The sequence below is a fragment of the Strigops habroptila genome, chromosome 3, assembly GCF_004027225.2.
Source record: "Strigops habroptila isolate Jane chromosome 3, bStrHab1.2.pri, whole genome shotgun sequence".
NCBI classification, from domain to species: domain Eukaryota; kingdom Metazoa; phylum Chordata; class Aves; order Psittaciformes; family Psittacidae; genus Strigops; species Strigops habroptila.
In genome coordinates, this window is record NC_044279.2 from 72123423 (window position 1) to 72144911 (window position 21489).

Below are 21489 nucleotides of genomic sequence, written 5' to 3' on the forward strand. Positions count from 1 at the left end.
GGGGGGGAGCGCCTGGGGCGGCCTCCAAGTCCCCACCCTGGCGGGGGACAAGACGCAGTTTCTCCGCTGCGGCCCCCGTCACTGAGGGGGGCACAGGCCAGCACCCAGCAGGCGACCGCTGCCTAGAAGAGCGCGACGGTGACAGCTCCACCTCAGGGACGAGGGCAACCGACACTAACGGGCACCCACCCCGCCGCCATCACGTGACCCACAGCGGCACCCCCCTGCTCCCCCTTTCCCCCGCCGGCCTGCCCCGGCCGCGTGGTGCATTGTGGGAGCGGCGGTAAGATGGCGGCGGCCGCCGCTGGGCTGAGCTGGAGGCGGGTGTCCTCCTTCACGGGGCCGGTGCCGCGCTCCCGCCACGGGCACCGCGCGGTCGCCATCCGCGAGCTCGTCATTATCTTCGGGGGCGGCAACGAGGGCATCGCCGACGAGCTGCACGTCTATAACACGGGTGCGCGGCGCGGCGGGCGCGGAGAGCGCCGGGCGGGGCCGCGGCGGTGAGGCGGCGGGGAGCGCCAGCGGCGGGGCTGTCATGTCCTCAGCCGCCGGTGGCACCGGCCAGCGCTGCTGGGCACCGGCCTCCGCACAGCGGCGCGGTCGGTCCCCGAGCCTCCGGCCGTCCTCCGCGGCTGCCGCGGGGGCTTGGCTGAGCCGCTGGCGCTGAGGGGACGGCGGGCGGGATGTCCCCGGGCTGAGAAGCTGGTCGGAGCCGAAATGGGAGGGGAATGGGGGGAAATACCGCCTGGGCGAGGGGTCTCCCGGGAGTATGCTGCGCCCTGGCTGATTCTACGGGGATAATGCCCTTTTCTTGGAGAACAGGAACCTGGAAAACTGTTCTGCGTGCCTTGTGTCTGTTCTGCTTCCCTAGCCCCCCGTCCTGGGGTGCAGAGCCTCCCCTAGCAGGTCTCGGCTGAATGACTGCAGGCTGGGTTAGCCCCTTCGGGTGTCCAGAGCCCCCTTCTTCTTCCCTCTGGTGACAGTTTACGAGAGCTGAACACGCTGAAACAGAAATCTGGATTAGAAAAGCGAACATGTTGGCATTGGGAGCCTTTCCATGGCATTGGGAGCCTTTCCAAACAGGAAGCTGCCCAAGACCGATTTTATTCGTGAAAGATTAGATGCCTAAGTAGTTACGGTATGGGATACTATATGAGGCTGGAAAACTCTGTGATTTCAGAGCTTGGCCTGAGATGGGATAGTTAAGTGACTGATTTGGGCTTCTCAGTCAGCCGCTGTTAGCTGCTTTGTACAATGTACCAGAAGCATGAAAGTGAGACCATGTTAACTAGCCTTTTAACCTGCCAACTTCTAAGAATCATTAAAAAATTATTCTTATTATGTGTCCCTCCTCCCCCCCATACCCTCCCAACCCCCCCAAAAAAGTGATGGTATTTTTGCTGAGTGTTTTTGAAGTGTAATCTGGGAGCGCAAACATATTTTGGGGGTAATTTATTAAGTGGAAAATGCTTACTGATAAGAGTTCTTCCAAGCAGGTATTTCCATGGTAGCTTAAAGATCTGCTGCACTCAATTATATTTTTGGGGGGAGCAAAGAAAAATCTCTTAACGTTCCTGTTTCAATGAGTAATCTAAAGAATGCATTTAGATAGGACAGTTATACTGTCTGTCGGAACAGAGGTTCTGATGGGTGCCTTTTGAGACAATCTTAACATCGCTTTATTTTTCTGCCCAGGCTTTCTGCTGAAGGTGTTTCCTATTTGCAGCAGTGACAAAAAGGATCACAACTTGATTGTTCCACTTCCCAGACAAGTGCTTGGCCCAAACTGACTTTTTTTTCTCTGGGAGCTAAGGTGCAGGGTTGTAACCTGGGCTGCCCGAGTTTGGGATGTCATCCATCGCTCTTGCTATGAGCGTGGTGACTTCCAAGGAGTCAGTGGGGGCATCTTAATCCCCTGAAGCAATGTTCACTTGAAGCTTCTAATTCCACACTTTTTCCCTTTGTGCTCATGCAAAAAGCTTAGGAAAAAGGAGGCAATATCTCCTGTAATTCAGGACAGTTTAAACACCAACATGCTGCTGCTGGATCAGGCAATCTCTGTTGCTCTTTCTTGCCTCTGTGCCTCTCCTCTCCTATGTATCAGTGCAGTGCTCTGTAGGTATTAACACGGATCCCAGAACGCTGTAATTAGCTTTTCAATAGCGCTATTAAGTCCAGGCACATTGCCATGCTACTGCAGCTCTAATAGTTCTGTTTCTAGGGCTAGCTCTCCCTGAGTTAGTGTAGTTATCTCTCTTGTGTGGAACTGCACTTACGTTCCTCATTAGCCTCCTTTCTTTTTGGCAAGTCTATTAAAATTGCTGAGTGACCCTCGGTAACTGACTTATTACAGTGACCTCATGCTCATTCATAGATTGAGTAACGGTGGTTTGATAGAGGTGTTTGCTTTTTATTAAAAAAAAAATTAGCTCTATTAAAACGTAGCATTAAATAGCCCATTCACAGTTATCTACAGGTAAAAGATAATTCTTTAGAAAGCAGAGGTGTTTAAAAATACACTTTCTCTTTTTTTTTTTTTTTCCCTCTCTACTATAGTTACGAATCAGTGGTTCCTTCCTGCTGTAAGGGGAGATATTCCTCCAGGCTGTGCAGCACATGGATTTGTTTGTGATGGCACCAGAATACTAGTTTTTGGAGGAATGGTTGAATATGGAAGATACAGTAATGATTTATATGAATTACAGGTACGAAATGCATGAAAATGTTTCAGTTCTGAGGACTACCTTATTTATCTATTTATGAACAAACACATTTTATATTGCCAACTGCAGAGGAAAGTTAGATGGGCTTTGCTCTGCTCCAGGAAGAATAAACTCTAAATAGATTCTGAAGATGGAGAAAATCTAAATAACTTTGAAAAAGAAACTTCCATCTAGTCTGAATAAGGTATAAAATATTTAATGTTTTATGAAGGTTGGCTCCTATTTGTCCTTTTTAATATATATACCCTAAGAAAAGCCCAGCATTCCCTTAAAAATAATTCAGGAAATATACAAGTGTTAATATTATCTGTATTCTGTTGCCTCTTAACAACTATAAGTGAAGATATTTCTGAATATGTTTTTCCTGTCTTTAAGGCAAGTCGATGGCTCTGGAAAAAAGTAAAACCTCAAGCTCCTTCCACTGGATCACCACCTTGTCCTCGGCTTGGGCACAGCTTTTCTTTATATGGTAACAAGTGCTATTTATTTGGTGGCCTGGCAAATGAAAGTGAGGATTCAAATAATAATGTTCCCAGGTATGCTGATTTGGTTTGAATTAAATGTTTTTAAATTACTAGATGTGACAGCTTCAAAGAGGAACATTGTAGGGAGGCTGTACTGCATGTCAAGTACTCACATTTGGATTATTTGTGCAGTGGAGGGGTTACATGCTAAGAAGCTTACATATTTCTTCTGCTAATCCTACAACACTGACTGACAGCCCTGCAACTTTTGAAGAGAAACCTGAGTAGACTTTGGTCTTTTTCTTAGTATTTTGGGTGATGTTTTTAAGAATGGCTTGTTTGTTAGAATTACTTAAATCAGCAAAGTCTTACGATTCACCAGGGAATTCACAATAGAAGTTTCCTTTATAATGCTGTGGAAAACAATCATGAATTCATGTGGAATTTTTTAAAAGTAACAGCTGAAGTTGCATTTATTATTGGCTAACAGTGCATCCTCGGCAAGTTTGCCAATGACACTAAGCTGTGTGGTGTGGTCGACACACTGGAGGCAAGGGATGCCATCCAGAGGGACCTTGACAAGCTCGGAAGGTGGGCCCGTGCAAACCCCATGAAGCTCAAGAAGGCCAAATGCAAAGTTCTGCATGTGGGTTGTGGCAGTCCCAAACACAAATACAGGTTGGGCGAAGACTGGATTCAGAGCAGCTCTGAGAAGGACTTGGGAATGTTAGTGAGATGAGAAGCTCAGCATGAGCTGGCAGTGTGCACTCACAGCCCAGAAACCAACTGTTTGCTGGGCTGCATCAAAAAGAATGTGACCAGCAGGTCGAAGGAGGTGATCCTGCCCCTCTGCTCCGCTGTGGTGAGACCCCCCTGGAGTACAGTGTTCAGATCTGGGGCCCCCAACATAAAAGGATGTGGACCTCTTGGAGTGAGTCCAGAGGAGGGCCACAAAGACGCTCAGAAGGCTGCAGCACCTCTCCTATGAAGGCAGGCTGAGAGAGTTGGGCTTGTTCAGCCTGGAGAAGAGAAGGCTGCATGGAGACCTCATAGCAGCCTTCCAGTACCTAAAAGGGCCTACAAGAAATCTGGAGAGGGACTTTTTACAAGGGCATGTAGAGACAGGACAAGGGTTTAAACTGAAAGAGGGGAGATATAGATTAGATATTAGGTAGAAATTCTTCATTGCGAGGTTGGTGAGACACTGGCACAGGTTGCCCAGAGAAGTTGTGGCTGCCCCATCCCTGGAAGTGTTCAAGGCCACGCTGGATGGGGCTTTGAGGTGTCTCTGCCAGTGGCAGGGGATTGGACCTAGATGACCTTTAAGGTCCCTTCCAGCCTGCTCTATGATTCTGTGGCAACGCTGAAGTTTTATATCCACATTCACCTGCAGTTCAGAGAGCTTACATCCACTGAGCTATAACTAAACCATTTTAAGCTCGGTAAACAAGAGGTATCTGGTGAATGCCAAGTTTCAGTGACCATTATCTAAAAGTAACTTGCTGATAGATTCAGCAACAAATGGCTATTTGTCTGTTGGCCAGCCTGAAGACATCAGAAAAGAAACAGCTTCTTTTCAACTTTGGTTCCTTAGAGTTGCAGAAATTATCTTTGATGTCCCACATCATCATGTGTTTCTCACAACTTTGCAGTTTATTCCAGGTTTGTCCATGTGTAGCAATTTCTGTTACAAATGGTTCTTACCAATGTTTAATGTTTCTTTCATGTAATACAGTGTATCAAGTATGATATGAAAGCGTGTTTTCTTAGAGGCAGTAAGTTATGATCGTTCACTTTTTGTTCTAAATCCACCTAGTTTTGGTAGTGTCCACAATGCCATCAGATGTTTTGAGATTTTTAAATCCTACTCTCCCAAGACTGATGTCTGTAATACTTGTAAGGGGTCAGGGTTTAAAGCTCACTTGTAATCTAGCTTATAACTGCATTTTTTATACTTTGACAAATAATACCCTAGATATTTAAATGATTTCTATGAACTGGAGCTGCAACATGGTTCTGGCGTTGTCGGCTGGAGTATTCCTGTGACCAAAGGGATCTTGCCATCTCCACGAGAATCTCACACAGCCATCATATACTGCAGAAAAGATTTGGGAAGTCCAAAGATGTATATTTTTGGAGGGATGTGTGGCTGTCGGCTTAATGATCTCTGGGAACTTGACATAGGTGAGTTGATTTGCCACTAGAAGTCAGTGCAGGGGCCTTACAGGCCAAGAGGAAAAATTACAGTATATAATGATTAATGGCATGATGCAGAGCAGGTATTATTGGGACTTACACCATAGTTAAGTGTTAGCCTTTTGGAATTAAATAGATATAACATTGTTTGCATATGATTTTGGTTACATTGTGAGATTATTTCCTTAGAGTGCTTTAAAGACTGTCAGTATGATAACCAAGCTGAATAACCATAATGAAACCATAACTTATCTTTTTGACAAACTGACAAACAATTAGTTTGTCAGTATTTCCTGTGATTATTAAAAGAAGCTTTAAGTGCTTGTTATTGCACCTTCTTTCTTAAAATAGCCATCTGAAAAAGGTGGAATTCTGTTTTGTTGAATGTTAAAGGTTATGTTCTATCCTAAATCCAGGTAGTGAAATATACAGTAACACATTTTTTGAAGGGTTTTATTCTTTTTCTTTTAGAAACGATGACCTGGTCAAGACCAGAAACTAAAGGGACAGTACCACTTCCTCGCAGTCTCCATACGGCCAATGTAATAGGAAACAAGTATGTCTGTTGTTAAAAGCTCAGCTCTAGAAAGGTACACCTAGTAGGAGAATGATGATGTTTATCCACTACTGCTCAGTATAAACCATCAGCCCTGTAGAGTACTCTTCTGCTTCTATTATGCTATCTCAGAGGAAATGTAAAAGTACCATTGTTAACTTAAGGGTATCAAACTGCTCTAGTTGGCAGGACAATCTGCCTAACCCACAAGCAGCTTTCCAGGCTTCTTCATGCACCTTTGTGCATTCTGGGGCAGTCTCAGCTGGACCTGAGCTGGCTCTGTCAGGAGACAACTTGAGTGCCTCTGTGCCTGTGACACAGTGAACTAGCTGCACAAAGAAAATGCCCAAGTGGCAGAACTAGTTCTAGGCAAAACCATTCCACGTTTTTGTGGGCCAGTTTTTCTGTACTCTATTCCTCATTACTTCTTGCCATTATGGTTTGTTTTGGTGGATAGCATTGATAAAATGGACTTTTAAACATGGGTTTCAGTCCATTTGATATTAGCTTACAAGCTGATATGAAGAGTCAGAGGCAAGGGGGGAAGGAAATGTGAAAGCTTTCCATCTTATGATCCAACAGCTTATCTTTTTATTATTTACTAAGGTGTTAGTAGTTTGTAGCCTGCATTATGTTTTTAAGTTTTGATATCTGACTTAGATACTGGTCTTCTAATTTCAGAATGGTTTATTGAGAGGTCTGCAGTAAAGGGTTGTAGAAATTCTATGTACACGTGTGATTTTTTTGGAGAGTATTGGCAGTTTGGTGGTTTGTAAAAAAGATACAGTGTTAAGTTCTGTTTCTGGGAAATTGTTGGAGTAGTTTTGGGTTTGTTTTGGGTTTTTTTGGTTTTTTTTTATCAGTTAACTTACTAAAAAATTTCAGAAGGTAGATGTCTGCAACAATACTTTCTAAAGAGAGTAGACACAAAATCTGCTGTAAACCATAACTGTAAAGCACTGGAAATTTAATGTTTTGTCCTAGTTTGAGAGAGCACATGCAGCAGATCTAGATGTTAATTGGCTTTTCTTGTCTTTTTTCCCTCTTCTTTCTTTTCCTGTATTTCAGAATGTATGTTTTTGGTGGATGGGTTCCACAGTCAGCAGGAGGTGAAATTTCTGCTCATGATGGTGAATGGAAATGTACCGGTTCATTTTCTTATCTTAATTTGGGTCAGTGTTTCTGCCTTTCTGGGAGCGGGCATTTGGAATTAATACTTTCTTAACAGAATGGAGTAAATATTTTGAATAGCCTGAGAAAGCGTTTAGGATACACAGTTGTAATCCTGGCTGACTAAAGAAGATGCTGGGTTTTTACATTTCTTAAGAAGTGATTATTTTAATTAGTAATATTTTTCTTTGAACATTCAGCAGGTTTGCAGCTGCAAATCTCTGTTAATATGACTTTAGTACTCAGTAATATAAATACTCCTCCTTCATTTATAGAAGAACCCAAGAGACAGATCCTGAAATGAGTTTTTTCTAAATGGGATAGTACTATCCCTGAATCCTCAACTTCTGATCTTGTATTTGCGTGAGACAGACAACCAGAGGTCAGAAATTCATCCTGTATTAATTGATTGTGTCTTGCAAACTAATTGAAAGTGATCTTCTCTTTGTAATAGTGCAAATTTAAATGCGATTGTCTATAAAAACAGAGGCGACTTATTTTCCTTTTCTCTGAGCAGTGAAGTGTATTAACATCTGTTTTGCTTGTTTTGGAAGACATCTAGAAACTAAATCTTTCGAGTTTCATTTACTAGATACCACAGAATGGATAGGTCTGATCTCAGATTGCCAGGAGGACAAAAGTAACTTGTTACCAGGGCCAAGAGCAGGACACTGTGCTGTAGCGGTTGGCACTCGTCTGTATATCTGGAGTGGTAGAGATGGTTACAGAAAAGCTTGGAACAATCAAGTTTGCTGCAAAGATCTTTGGTACCTTGATACCGGTGAGTCAGAAATAAGTAAGAGACTTGTGCTATGTTCCAAATTTTATTATTATATGGGAAGCTGGCATCATTGATGAACAGAACATCTAAAGGAGCAAACTCAAAGATTACTTAAATCTTAAAGCTTTTTTTAAATAAACCACACTTCGGTGTTGTTTGAAGGCTCCAGCTATAACTTAAACTGAAAAAAAGCAGGAAGGCTTGTTTAAAGCCTCTGGAAGAATTTTGTGGCTAGATTCTTCATTGCATGTCATAGTAGATTCAAGGTGCTAAAGGATGTTTTACCTAAACTCAAGGTTCCTGGCCTCTCTTCTTAGTGATCTTTTCTGCTGCTACTCACTCTTTTTTACCAAACTCCTCCTTCTCTTGGGATCATTGCTGCTGCTGCTTCCTCATCTCTCGGACTGCAAAAAGATAGTGTCGAATCTGAGAAAGGAACAAATTGTTCCTGGGGCTGAAGGGAGTTCCGGAGCACCAGTCACTCATTAGCTGGCTTGATGGCAGGACACTGAAATGGTACTGGGAGAGAGGGAACTAGAATAGTACTTTTGGGAGGGAATTGTTGCCCGCTCAAGCGGAAGCATGAGAATAGTTACTGGAGATTATGGAACATTTGGGTTTGTGTTTGGTTTATTTTCGTGTTTTGTTTTGGTTTTTTGGTGGGTTTTTTTTGATCCTCAGGAGGGCCAGAAAATGAAAAAGAATAGCAGGGGAGGTATGTGCTTGAGAGTGCAGCCTAGTCAGGCATGAAGGCAAGTGAGAGGAGCAGGCAATTGGCATTGAATCATGCCTGGGCTTCCGCCTTTGCAGGAGAAGTTTTAAGGGAAAGTTCACTTTAGCTACCGAGAGCAAGAAAAAAGGAAGCACAATCTTCTGTGATTCCCTTCCAGGAATACAGAAAGCTTTAGGAGGCAAAGAGCTGCGTGCAGCCTTTTAGGAAAGGATGAGGATCTCTTCTCGCTGTAATCCCTATAATGATGTGTATACAAATCAAAGACTTACTGGCAGCAGAAGAGCCATTAAAAAACAAAGCATCAAAACTTAAGCGTTTTTGAAGACTCTTACAATTCTCTGACTTGACTTGCCACCTTTGACAACTGTTTGTTGTGGAATATGGTATATATTGTATATAAGCAAAAAAGAAGCTATTGATTTGGCTTGTATTATATAGATATTTCTTAAACTGATAAAGGAGGGCAATTTTAAACATGCCATCTGTGTTTTATTGGTTTCTTGTAGAGAAACCTCCAGCACCATCACAGGTACAGCTGATTAGAGCTACAACCAACTCTTTTCAAGTGAAATGGGATGAAGTACCTACAGTCGAAGGATATCTTCTTCAGTTACATGCTGACTCACCAGTGCCACCAGCAGCTGGAATACCTGGTACTGGGATTCCTGAGACATCAGTGCTGAGTCCACAAGGTAGCAGTCAGATCATAATATGCTAATGTTTGTGCAGAGGTAGAAGATTGCATAAGTAATGAATTTTTTAATATATATATAATTTTGAGAGAGAGAGACTCCCTGTTTCTTTGGTTATTTCCCAAATGTGTGCATTATGGTTATGGAAATCTCAGCTTTAACTTCTCTCTGTCAGTTTTGGCCATCTATCTGAATATGAAGATATTTGTACAGTGCTGGGCACGATTTGAGAAAGGAAACAGTGAGGAGGGGGTTTTATCTGACTGACTGGCCATGCAGCTTCATTTCAGTCTTACAACCAACTCCTCTTTCAGGCAGCTTTGGGTCTCCCTCTTGCTTACTGGAATAGATTCCAATGAACATAATATTAAGCTTTATGTAACTGATTGGAATTTGGTTTTGTTTACCTGAAAGGTGGCTCTTCTCTACGTCAAAGTTCACAGTCGTTGCCTAGTGTCCCTTATCCAGAAATGAAGGTGGATCATCCCAGCCAAACAAATAATGTCATTCCTAATAATGTAAGTGTAAACTGAAAAACGCCTCGAAGTAGCAAAGCAAGTGTGGGAAGCAAGAGAGCTGTCAAAACACTTTCTTGGTTTTATAAGTCCCTACATACTTTGTAGGCCTTTGAGTAAAAAACCAAATCCAACAAAAAAAAGGCACCCGCTGAAGTAGTTGTGTCTGTTTTCTTACGTCCTTTTTAGTTTTATGGTTGGCAGACAGTCTTCTTGGTAATGCAGAAAGGGAAATGCAGCTGTATTGACTTCCGGAAATGCCAAACTGGAAGCCTGGTATCAGTAGAAATACCATTCATTCTCAAAATGTTGGGGAAATTAATGTGGGAGGCAGAAAGAAAAGTCATATTCCTTCTTTGTTAGTGTTTTTATGCTAGCCTGCTTAGTTGTAGGTTCCTACTACAGAATAAACCCAGTTATTACCTATTCTGGTTGTGCAGTTGTACATGTTCCACTGTTTTGTCAATTTAAAAGAATGAGGGAGGACAAACTGGCTAAAGGATTTCATTTTTAGAAATGTATACCTTTTCTTACTCAGGTAAAGCCTCAGGTCTGTATGGGATTCATAATGTATTCTTGTAGAAAACACGTGTAAAAGTACAATAAATTTTACTAACAGTAGAAATATCTTAGGCATGTGCCAGGAAAGCAAAGGTTGAAAACCTCTGTGATTTTTTCCCCATTCCCTCAAGTTCCCTCCACAGACTAAATGTATGCACCAGTGAGCTTCCATGTAATAAAGTGAGCTCACTCTCAGCTAAAATGTAGTATGGGTCAGGGACACTTCCAAGCCAACCTACAGTTTGAGTCTTTGTTTTATAATGGCTAAGATGAGGTGGATTGTGAGGTTGGTTTCCTGGTTAAAATGCTAGAGGGATTTGTTGGAGGGTTTTTGTTTGTTGGTTTTGAGCAAGTATTTTCATGCCATGTTTGCAACTGACATTTCTGAACTTTGCAGTTAAACATTAACAAATATGTTGTTTTGGTTAGGTCCAAGTTTCCCTTTCATCCAACTCATTATTAAAAGTAGAAGGAAAAGAAAAGGTTGCAGCACCTGAAAACAAGATTACACACGAGACTATGAAAAACCATGCAGATGCTACAGGATTCAAAGAATCAAATGCCCCTTCTGTTTTGCCTGTTTGTACTTCAAGTAAGATGACTATAGAATAAAAATTAATCACAAAGTGAGAGTTAAAATTCATAAACATAAAATAAGGTTATGTCTGTCTTGCAGTTTAATTGTTTGAGATCTTTGTAGTTCAAAAAAACCCAACTTGTGCTAGTTATTAGGGAATGTATTGTTAGATGATACGAGGAAAAATGAAATCTGAAGTTGTTTGAAGTGTTGCAGGGGACATGAAATTTTAAATATATTCATTATTATGATGGCAAATGCATATCTTTAAACATAAATAGCTGGTTTTAACATCAAAGAACAGACTGACAGGACCAGATTCATTTTACAGCATTAAGGTAAAAGTAACTCCAGGCTCTCTTTGATACTACTTCTGTCTGTTAATTGTGAAAAGCTATTAGCTGATGTAAAATTTTAGACAACATGGGGAGGAGCATGTTTCTCTTTTAGTGTAGAGGAAGTAGAAGATGAATAGGCACTGATATAGGCATAGCACTGATGTGCTTTGAGTTCAGTGTGGTGAATCCAGAATCACCTGATCTTTATATTTGACTTTCATCTAATTTATAGGTTGTTTCTTCACTGTGTAATTTAAGTATTGTGTGGGCATTTTGGGTCTTAGTGCTGAGTTAGAAACAGACTTCCACAGTGGTTAATCTTCAGTTGATGGTTACAAGTCCGTGATACTGATCTGTGTGGACACTTTATATTAGGATTTTTTTTTTTTTCAAATTCATTATTTTGGAACCAAATAGATACAGAATAGCAAGCTTAAAACAAGTGACATCACTGTTTTAATATAACTGTTTACATGTATCTGTTTATGAGCATGCAGACAGACTCTTGTTAAGTTATATTCCTTGAGAAAGTGATTAGCAATTAACATAACCAGATCTATTCTAACTTGAATCTGAGCTGAACTCTGGTTTGAAGTGAAACTGAAGTTATTAGATCAAGATGAGATTTGTTAAGTGTTCTCAATAGTGAATTCTGGTTAATATTTTGGTTTTTTTAAGGTCCTCAGACTTCAGCAAATGTAGGTGAATTACATGACTTGGACAAACAAACTGTAAATCCTGATGCTTCTGTATCCAGTACTGTCTCCAGCACACAAACTATGGTAACCCAGCAGGCTGTTAAAACTGAATCATCAAGTACAAATGGGGCAGTTGTTAAAGATGAAACTTCACTAACAACATTCAATTCAAAATCTGAAGGTTTGAAATGTGTTTCACATACTGTATTTTGAGCCATATATATCTAAGGCCATCAGAGTTCCTCTAGTGTGGTGGGATTCCCATCTTGACTAGTACCTGGGATTGATTTAGGGCTTTGGGCATTGAGGACCTTGGGCAGCCTGGATAGTCTCTGCTATGATTTAAACATCTTTTAAAATCAGGATATTCCTTTTATACCTTTGTAAACCACTTTGTTTCCTGTAAGTGAAAAGTCCTTTAAATCTGCGTTTCTGCAGAAGCCCATTTTCTAAACAGCAGTGGCAGCCAGTTTTGGTGCCCATAGCACATTTGCTTTCATTCAGTGATTGTCTGTTTATTCAGTCAGCAAAAGACTACAAATAGTAACCTCTGATTCTGATTTCGAACAATTGACCTCTGTAACAAACACGGCCAGTTCACGTGCCTCGCTCACCGCCAGTCAGATGTGGTGACCTCTTCAGTCTGCTCGAAATAGCCAAAATAAGCAGTGGTGCAGAAACTAAACATATCAGTAGTTTTTCACGTTCGGTTTGTCATGAATATCAACGGGCTGTGCTTGCTGTTGTTTTGAGTGTTAAGAACTGTGTTCTCTTATTGACGCAGTGCGAGTAGTGTAATTTTTACCAAAGAGTATTCGATTTTAAAAGCAAACCCCAGAAACACAAGTACAGAATACTCATTTTCCCTTGTGTTGCTCATGTGCTTTGATTTCTTTTTGCTTTTTTTTTAATATTCCATTTTAAATTTAATAAGTGTTCTTTTCTCATTTGTTAGGATTGTATAAAGATGACCTGCTCATGTTTAGCCTTCAGACTGTATTGATGTCAGAATGCATTCAAATTAGACTAGTCTATGCTTAGACTATTCATACAATGTCATCAGAATGTGCTTCAATCTAGTATTTAGATCATTTGTTCAAAAATATTTCATACTGATTTCATAATTCTGTCACTTTTTAGGGTTTTTTGGGTCCTGCCTTCTGTTTGTGTTATCTATAGCAGCCTGCAATGCCAGGCTCTTACAATTGTTCTGTGAACATGGTGCAAGCCAGAATTAGCTATCCGTGCTATAAATAGAACTGCATGCAAAAGAAGTCTGAGACCTATTTTTGCAACAAATACTTGTAAATGGCTGTTGAGGACAACTTTCATACTCTGTGGACTTTGTATTAATTTTTTTGTATCACTTAAGCTTTTTAAATGTCACTTTTTGTTTCTAGCTGCTGAAACTGCATATGTCATGCCTTCCACAAGGGTCAATTCAGGACAGACAAATGATTCACACTCCTCTGTAAGTCTGAAAAAGTATAATTAAATAGCTGTATTTATTGTTCTGTTAATTAGTTGCAAGGGCTCTTCTGTTTTCCTTTTATTATCTCTCTGAAAGAAAAGCAATGTATATTTAGTGCTTGAAGTGAATAATAGAGGAGTAAACATTTCTGTTGTAAAACTAATTGCATTGTGTGGGTTTGATTTGAGTCTAAGCAGCAGTTGTGTAGTTGGGAGGAGATCCAAGTATGTGTTCAGCTGTTGCAGCATTTTTATCGGCTGGCACAGTGGAATGGTTCTCTGCTGCATGATGTGCAAATGTAAAATGTTTTTTCTGTATGGACAACTGGATTTAAAGTGAAGTATGTATTAGATCAGACTAGTGTTAGCTGCTGATCTGTAGGTTTGAAACGTTACTAAACTGACATCTTGATGTTTTTCCCTAGAGGAGATGGGGACTGGCTATGCAAGCTGTAAATACTGCCTGAAAAAGTAAATGCTTCCTATTTCACCTGTTTACAACTTAATGCACAAAACCAAGGTGCCATTGTTGCCACCAAAAGGGAGGAGCTAAGGATGGGAAGAAGCAGCTGCTGCTGAAGGGTTGGGGTGCTCTTGCCAAGAGCAGCTGCCGCTCCTGCCCCCTTCCATGCTAGCAGGACCATGGCCTGGCTGTGCGGGGCACACTGACCACCCCAGCGCCCTCCCTGGTGCCTGGAGACAAGCAAGAAAGACAGTTTGTCTTTCTGGGTCAGTCAGGAACAGCTCTCATGCCATCCACCACCATCACCCCATGCCACAGCAGAGGCCCTGTTCTCAGCTGCAGGTGACTTCAGCAGCACCTTGAAAGAGAGTATGTTTGAATCCCAGGTAGAGCTACTGGTGTTGGACCACATTGTGGAATGTTTTGACCTCTGAGTGAAATTAACTCGCAACTACATGCTGCTACAGACACCTAGTTCTACAGCTTTGAACTTCTTCCCCTCCCTGTTTAAACTAGAATGTCAGAGGTGACATCCCAACTGTTGGTTGGTTGTGGGGTTTTTTTAGATGATGGATTGTGTCTAAGTCAGTGTATTACAACCAGTTGGTTTTGAACAGTGTTTTGGTAGTATATGCATATTCAATTCCAGCATGAGAAAGTAACACTGGTATAAAAGGGGGTTGTCCCTTACATGTACTAGTCTTTTTGTTTTCACATTACCTTGAAGTATGGGTAGTCTACATAATGTGTTCTTCAAATACTAGAAAACTCCGCAAAGACCGATGGCACCGGTGAAAGCGAGAGACCGGCAGTGGTATGACGTTGGGATTTTTAAGAACAACAGCGCTGTGGTGAGCCAGTTCTACTTGCTGCCAGAGGAAACGCTGAACATCTCTAACAAGGTAGCTGCTAATTCTTCTCTGACATAACTTGCACAGACATATTTTGGATCCTGTTGCTCATATGGTTGATGACAAACTGTAGGATTTCGGATACTGCAGCAGGATCAGGTGCTTGTAGGAGTTTTGTATTTTGTGACCAGTAGTTCCTCGTGTATTTTGCTCCCCTTTCTTTACTATTTCCTAAAACAGATGAATTTTCTTCTCTTGTTTTTGTATGATAATACAGAACATCTTATTTTGCTATTGCTAATTCTTTCCATATTTCTATTTCTAGGCTTAGTAAGGAATTGTAAACTTAGTGAAGTGTCAAACTAGTAAAAATTCTTAAAACTAAAAAAAAAACCCACTAAACACAAACAAATAAAAAAGGGGGGGCAAAAAACCCAAAACCAAAAAAAACCCCACAACTTTAAAATACGTTGTTTCAGAACAGCATTGAAATGTTTCAAAGTTTCTTGTTTCCAGAATCTTTGCTTGCCAATGGTTATTGATACTAATAAGACATAGATTAGGCTGTTTAAAAAGACTAGATATGGAACTGTAGTGGGGTTTGTATTAGATTTCTCTAACTTACTGTTGTTGCGCATGTAAGTTTGTCTATTAAAATGCTATACGTGTGAAACTTGCAGAAATGTTGCAGCTTTGATGGTGTTTAAATTAATAATGTGGTGAACTAGAAACAAAACCTGATGGGTAGATGTTTTCTTGGGACAGAAACAAAAGAACAGAACACCTCATTTAAAAGCACTTCACTAAAAATACTGCACATCTTAGTTTTGAAGGGTAGTACATTTTACAGTGTTTTCATTGATTGTGATTTCTTATACATTATTCAGAAGGAAAATACTTCTGTTGGATGTTTCAGTGATGCATCAATGCATATTTTATACATGGAACTACAGTAACACATAATGTTTCAGAAACCTATTCGATACTAACTTAGAGTGCTTTTCTTCAAAAACCTTTTGATTACCTATGCATCTAGTTGCAACTGACTCCTAACTATAGGAATAACTGGTTTTGAAAGAAAACCTATTTTTTTAGGGCAGACAAGTCTGCTAATGAAATCATAAGCTGTGCAGTTGGAAATGCTACTTTGCTTTTACTTTCCCAAGTGAAAATAATCAAGAGCTGCAATTCAATTTAAGCGATTGAAAAAGGGGGGAATTGGTTGGAGATGGAGTCTCATATTGCATCGTAGGTCAGTTGTTTTGAGCTGAGTTAGTGCTTCAGTCAGAACCTTTTTGTAAATTCTGATTTAAGTACAACAGTATTAGATTTTCAGCTTCAATTGAATGCATTAATCTCAATTTATCGCTACCCACTTTATATTTTTGTAGACTAATTGTGTTTAGAATATTTTAGAAATTAACACAAATGTTGCTTTATTTTCAGATGGAAAGTGCAGATGTACCAGACTACAGATTACTTAAGAAACAGGATCTTTTTCCAGGCACAGTGTACAGGTTCAGAGTTGCTGCAATTAATGGCTGTGGTGTTGGGCCTTTCAGCAAAATCAGTGAATTCAAGACTTGCATTCCGGGTTTTCCTGGAGCTCCTTCAACAGTCAAAATCACCAAGGTGAGAAATATAAGTAAGATAAACATCTACCTTCAATCATATAATAGTTTCCCTATGAGGTTGGACTGAGCCTTGGGTGACATGGACTAGTGTGAGGTGTCTCTGCCCATGGTGGGGGGGGGGGGAATTAGATGATATTAAGGTCCTTTCCAACCCTAACTAATCTATGAATTCTATGAATTTTCTCTTTCTGCACCCTTAAATCTATAGGGGTTTAAACAAGTCATCAAAAGACACATCCTTATCTCCAAAGAGTAACGATGTTGGGTTAGAATTTTCAGATGATCTTTAGAGGGGCTTTTTATATTCCTCTCTCTCTGTCTGTATTACATATGATATATATAAGATATATGTAAATATGTGTATTATTAATATATATATTTGAATATCTAATGGTTACCTGCATAACCATCACATTTTGTCCCTTTTTCTGCAGAGTGTAGACTGCATTCATCTTTCTTGGGAGCCTCCTGCTTCACCCTCTGGAAATATTTTAGAGTATTCTGCCTACTTAGCAATCCGTTCCACCCAGTTACAGGAAAACCCAAGTCAGCTTGTATTTATGAGAATATACTGTGGTCTTAAAACATCATGTATAGTGACTGCTGCCCAGCTTTCAAATGCTCACGTCGATTACACTTCCCGACCTGCTATAGTGTTCAGGATTTCCGCAAAGAATGAGCGAGGATACGGACCAGCAACACAAGTTCGATGGCTTCAAGGTAAAGTCAGTGTCAGGTGCAGCATTTAAACAGAGGAAATGGTGTATTGTGTCTTTAGAACCAACGCTTCTTTCAGCAATGCATGTGAAGTTCTTGAAATGTTGTTTTGTTCCTTATAGAAGTTTTAAGCAAACTCAGTTGTTGAATTTGGCATAACGTTTTAAAAGCAGTTTTGTTCACAAGCAAGGACTGAAATGCTCGTTATTGAGTCTTACCCAGACCCTCAAATAATAAAAGTCCAGTATACTTCTGACTTCCCGGGGCTTCACTTCAGCTCAGCAGCTTTTCCTTCTAGTAAGAAGCAATCCAGATACATGCATGGGTGTAATCGGGGTTTTTTCCAATCCTTCCCCACTCCTTATTAGAAAATTCTGTCATAAGGTGATGTAAGGTGCGTTTTTGTGAGGCATGTACACCTTAAAGTCTATATTACAGCCAGAAGAGGTTTTGTCACCTTGTCCCCATGCTTGAATTTGCACAGGTTCATGGTGAGTTGGGGATGGGAATGGATCTGCTGAAAATAAATATTAGGTTTAAGCCTGATCAGTTCTGGCTCACCTTTCGAGCAAGCAAATCCAGGTGCTCAAAACATGCAGTTTTGCTGGCTGTGCCTCTTACCCAGCTCCTTCCCCTTTCTGGCTTAGCTTTCCAGTGGCTGGGAGCTGGCTTTGCTCAGCAAGAGGTCCTGTGAGCATGGAGGAAGGTTAGGAAGGTCAGAGCGAGAGGAGTGTGCACACCCCCTCGGGGAGCAGTGAACTGTTGTATGGCTTTAGCTGACCTCTCCGTCTGTGGGCCGTGATCCCCAGGGGGTGGCTGAAAGCCAACTGTTGAACACACCACTAATCTGTTTTTCTAAGATGGGGAGCAACAGTGAAGAAGTTGTCTTCTGTAATGCGGAGTGTTCCAATGCTGGTTTAACCCTTTAATTGACAAGGGTTTTGACCGTGGTCTGTACCCCAGAACTGTGAAACAGTCGTCGTTGGAAAGTGTTTGACCGTGTATACGATGTGAAATGATGAAACGTTTAACAATGTCTCCTTCTTTTTGCAGATATGAAAACATCAAGCTCAAAGTAGAAACAACATGATAGATCTCAAGTTTCGAATGTAGTGTTTAATGTAACTCTTGTACTATTTGTAAATGCTACAAATATTTTATTTTTGCATTGTTTTTATCTTAAAAATATATAACCTTTTTTACGTTTGAAACATCAGCGTTATACAGCCTTGCTCAGGTATGAGTACCATATAGAAACTATATTGAGGATGGTGGGGTGGAGGACCATACTCTATCCAGCAGCTCTTTTTGGTAGTGATAGTTAAAATGTAAAAAAGACACAGCTTCAGATTGAAAATAACTACATAAACAATTGGCACATGCAGTAGTAGTTGAGGTAGAGTCCCCATGATTGCTACAGACCTTGCACAAGTAATTCGTAAGATTTGGTATATGAGCAAATTCTGTTTGGTTTCAGTTCCATATAGCATGTTCTTCGTTGCGGTGCCTGCGTACAAGGCAAAAACTTCCAGTTATTCTATAGTAACTTAAAACGTATAAATATTTTAATATATACTTTTTTTGTAAAGAAATGATTTTTCTACTATTTGTAACAAATATCTTAATCTTGAAAGATAGCCCCTGAAGATTTAAAAGGAAAAAGATAAACTTAGGCATTTCTCTTATTACGAAACCCGAAAATTCATTGTAAATGCACTACTACTATTTAGAACTATCCTTTTGTAGTTGTACAAATCTTAAACTTGTAAATACCAATGTTTACAAGAGACCTTTCTGGTCTTGGATTAAACTTCCATGAGATTCATTCTCTTTTTATTTTTTTTTTCTTTTAATTTTTTTGTTTTTAAATCCATATGCTTTGCTTTTAGCATATGCTTGCTTTTTGCACTAATAATAACTTACCTCATTCCTGTGTTTGTAATCACTTGTGTTGCTTCCATCATGTTTCTGTAAAACTTCAATCTGAAAACATTAACCAAAGTTTAGAATACATGGTAAGCAATTTTGCACATATTATATGGCAACTCTCAACATATTTATTCCAGTTAATCTTCTTAAGTGCTCGTTTGCTTTACCAGTATATTCTACCAATCAAGTTCAGTATCTCCCTTTTTACTATGCATCATTTTACATTAACTAGCTAGCTGATGAATTCAACAAGCATTACTTCTAGGAATAGGTTGATCCATTCCTATGCTAAGAGAGGAAAAGATTGTTCACAGTAGCGAAATAAAGGTAAACATTTTAAATGCTATTTATGTATCTATATATAAACCTATGTTTACCAAAGTGTAGAGGAAAATGGCTGAGTTGGACAAGGTCACTAGGTGAATAGATTGAGGCACCTAAATAAGATTTATTTTAAAATAAAATCTAAATTATTTACTGTGCAATGAAGTTTATACTTTGCACTTTAATTTTGCCCCGAATGCCAAAAGACTGTACGTCAAGGTAGAATTTCTTGCCTCTGCCAGTTAAATTTGTCTTAAGAGCGTTTGTAAATATAGAAGATAAAATAAATGATGTGCCTGGTTTGGTGGGAGAAGGATCACTAAAATAGTAGAGATTTAACAGCTCCAGTATCCCAGAACAGACTTAATAGCCAAGTTTTGGCTACCCTGAAAATCAGGGTTGTGATGGAAGTGCTGATACAGCCTTAATTATCACAACACATCACATGCTATAATAGCATATAAAAAGTGCTGGGGACCATAAATCGCCATAATAGTGTTAGTTGTGGCACAGGAGTAATACACATGGGTTTACTCCAGAGGAAAAGCTTGTGTTCATGACAATGACAGATGCCACACATTCACTTTAAACAGTGTTTATAGGATGAATGTATAGGACTTTTCCTGAAGTTAACTGGCTTTAAAATATTTGTGTTTTTAATGGTCCATTTCATCAGGTATGATCTCACTACCAATACTGTGTGATAAATACCGTACACATGAACTGCTAACTAGAAGAATAGAACTTGGTTTTTCTTATTAGTACTGTGAAAGAAGCCTTTAGAGAAAACACTTGTGGCTTTGATTTTTGTTGGTTGGTAGCTGTGATTGTAGAGTTGTTATTTAAGAATAAAACCTGTTGGGTATGTCTGGGTGGAGTTTTTTTGCACTTGGTTTCACATGCTTTGCACAATTTCTTTTTCAGTGGGTATGTCACAACTACCAAAGGGTAAAAGTGTGGCGTTTTCAATGAAAGTATAATTTCCTTGTAAGTGTGCTTTCTCCAGCTGCCCTGACATGAGTTGTCACTTTCTCTTCTTTGTCCAAGTTGGGTGACGTTGAATAGTGATCACACGCAAATCTTTAGTTCCTCACAGTTTTACTTTTAGATGAAATTGTGGTTCACGCTGTAAAATACACTTTGTGGTCTGTTTTTAGAACTGTATTTATAACGTCTAAATCCCACCTGTTTGCCTATCTATCAACTAGATATCAGACAAATACTGACTGTTTGATTTTGAATTTGTTTGGAAGACTGTTGACATTGGCTCTTTGAGAATCCGTGTTATCCATTTATTTCCTATAGTGCTAAAGGACATTGTAACAGAAGCTGAAATCTATCAGATGGCAGTATCCACATTGTACACGTGTCTAGGTTTACTAACCTCCCTAGGGAAGTTGTGACTGTGTAAGTGGAGGACAGTCATGCCGGTTACGGCAGACACGGCCGCAGCTTCACCGCAAGAATGTTCTTGTGAAAATGGAAATGAAGTGAACAATAACCTACACTTTGTGTTTTCAAAGTAATATAGCAATATCTTCTGAATGTAGTTTGGAGTAGAGCACATGATCATGCCGTAAACTCTGAAGATATAATAAGTATTACTGTTGTTACCTGATATTTCAGGATAACGAATTTGACGTGAACTTAGTCTTACAGCCTGTTACTTAATGACCTCTACAAGGAAACTGACATTTTGTACTCTTCAAGTTGATCAGTCTTATTTCAGAGCATTGTTTGTTCTTTGTAATAAAGTGGTTGTCCTATCAAACACATTGTAAACACTGAGCTGTGTGCCTGGTTTTTTCAGAGGTGTACGTGTACAAGCTGCCACGTTTCTGACCATCTTTAGAAAAGGGGATGAGAGAAGAGAGTGAGTATATTGAGTTTATGTTGCTGCTGCTCAAAATGAGTGACAGTGTGTGGTGTTGTGTTGCTATTTTGTTAAAAAGATGGGATATGAGTGAGCACTTCCCATGCTCAGGCACCTTCTAGTAAGGATACAAGTTGTGTGCAGGTCCAACTCTGTGCAAAACATCACAGTCTTAAGGCGAGGGGCTAAGCTTTTATGGCAGTTGCCTATGAGGAGCTCCTTGG

The 21489-nt window shown here is 40.1% G+C and overlaps 1 protein-coding gene across 3 annotated transcripts; it reads left to right on the forward strand.

The window, feature by feature from the left end:
* Positions 1 to 17: 17 nt before the first annotated feature.
* On the forward strand, positions 18 to 21176 carry HCFC2 (host cell factor C2). 3 transcript variants are annotated; one of them, XM_030479138.1, is made up of 16 exons: positions 18 to 454; positions 2557 to 2705; positions 3099 to 3259; positions 5163 to 5371; positions 5855 to 5939; positions 7008 to 7111; positions 7702 to 7890; positions 9130 to 9315; positions 9730 to 9833; positions 10821 to 10983; positions 11985 to 12185; positions 13405 to 13475; positions 14702 to 14839; positions 16235 to 16420; positions 16857 to 17142; positions 18193 to 21176. In XM_030479138.1, exons 1-16 carry the CDS (start codon positions 289 to 291, stop codon positions 18216 to 18218), a joined length of 2424 nt encoding a protein of 807 aa, XP_030334998.1. In that variant the 5' UTR covers positions 18 to 288; the 3' UTR covers positions 18219 to 21176. The 3 variants fall into 3 exon arrangements, with proteins under 3 accessions (XP_030334998.1, XP_030334997.1, XP_030334999.1); XM_030479137.1 differs by lacking the exon at positions 18193 to 21176 and having other exon boundaries at positions 16857 to 17361; XM_030479139.1 differs by lacking the exons at positions 7702 to 7890; positions 18193 to 21176 and having other exon boundaries at positions 16857 to 17361.
* The last annotated feature ends 313 nt before the right edge of the window (positions 21177 to 21489 follow it).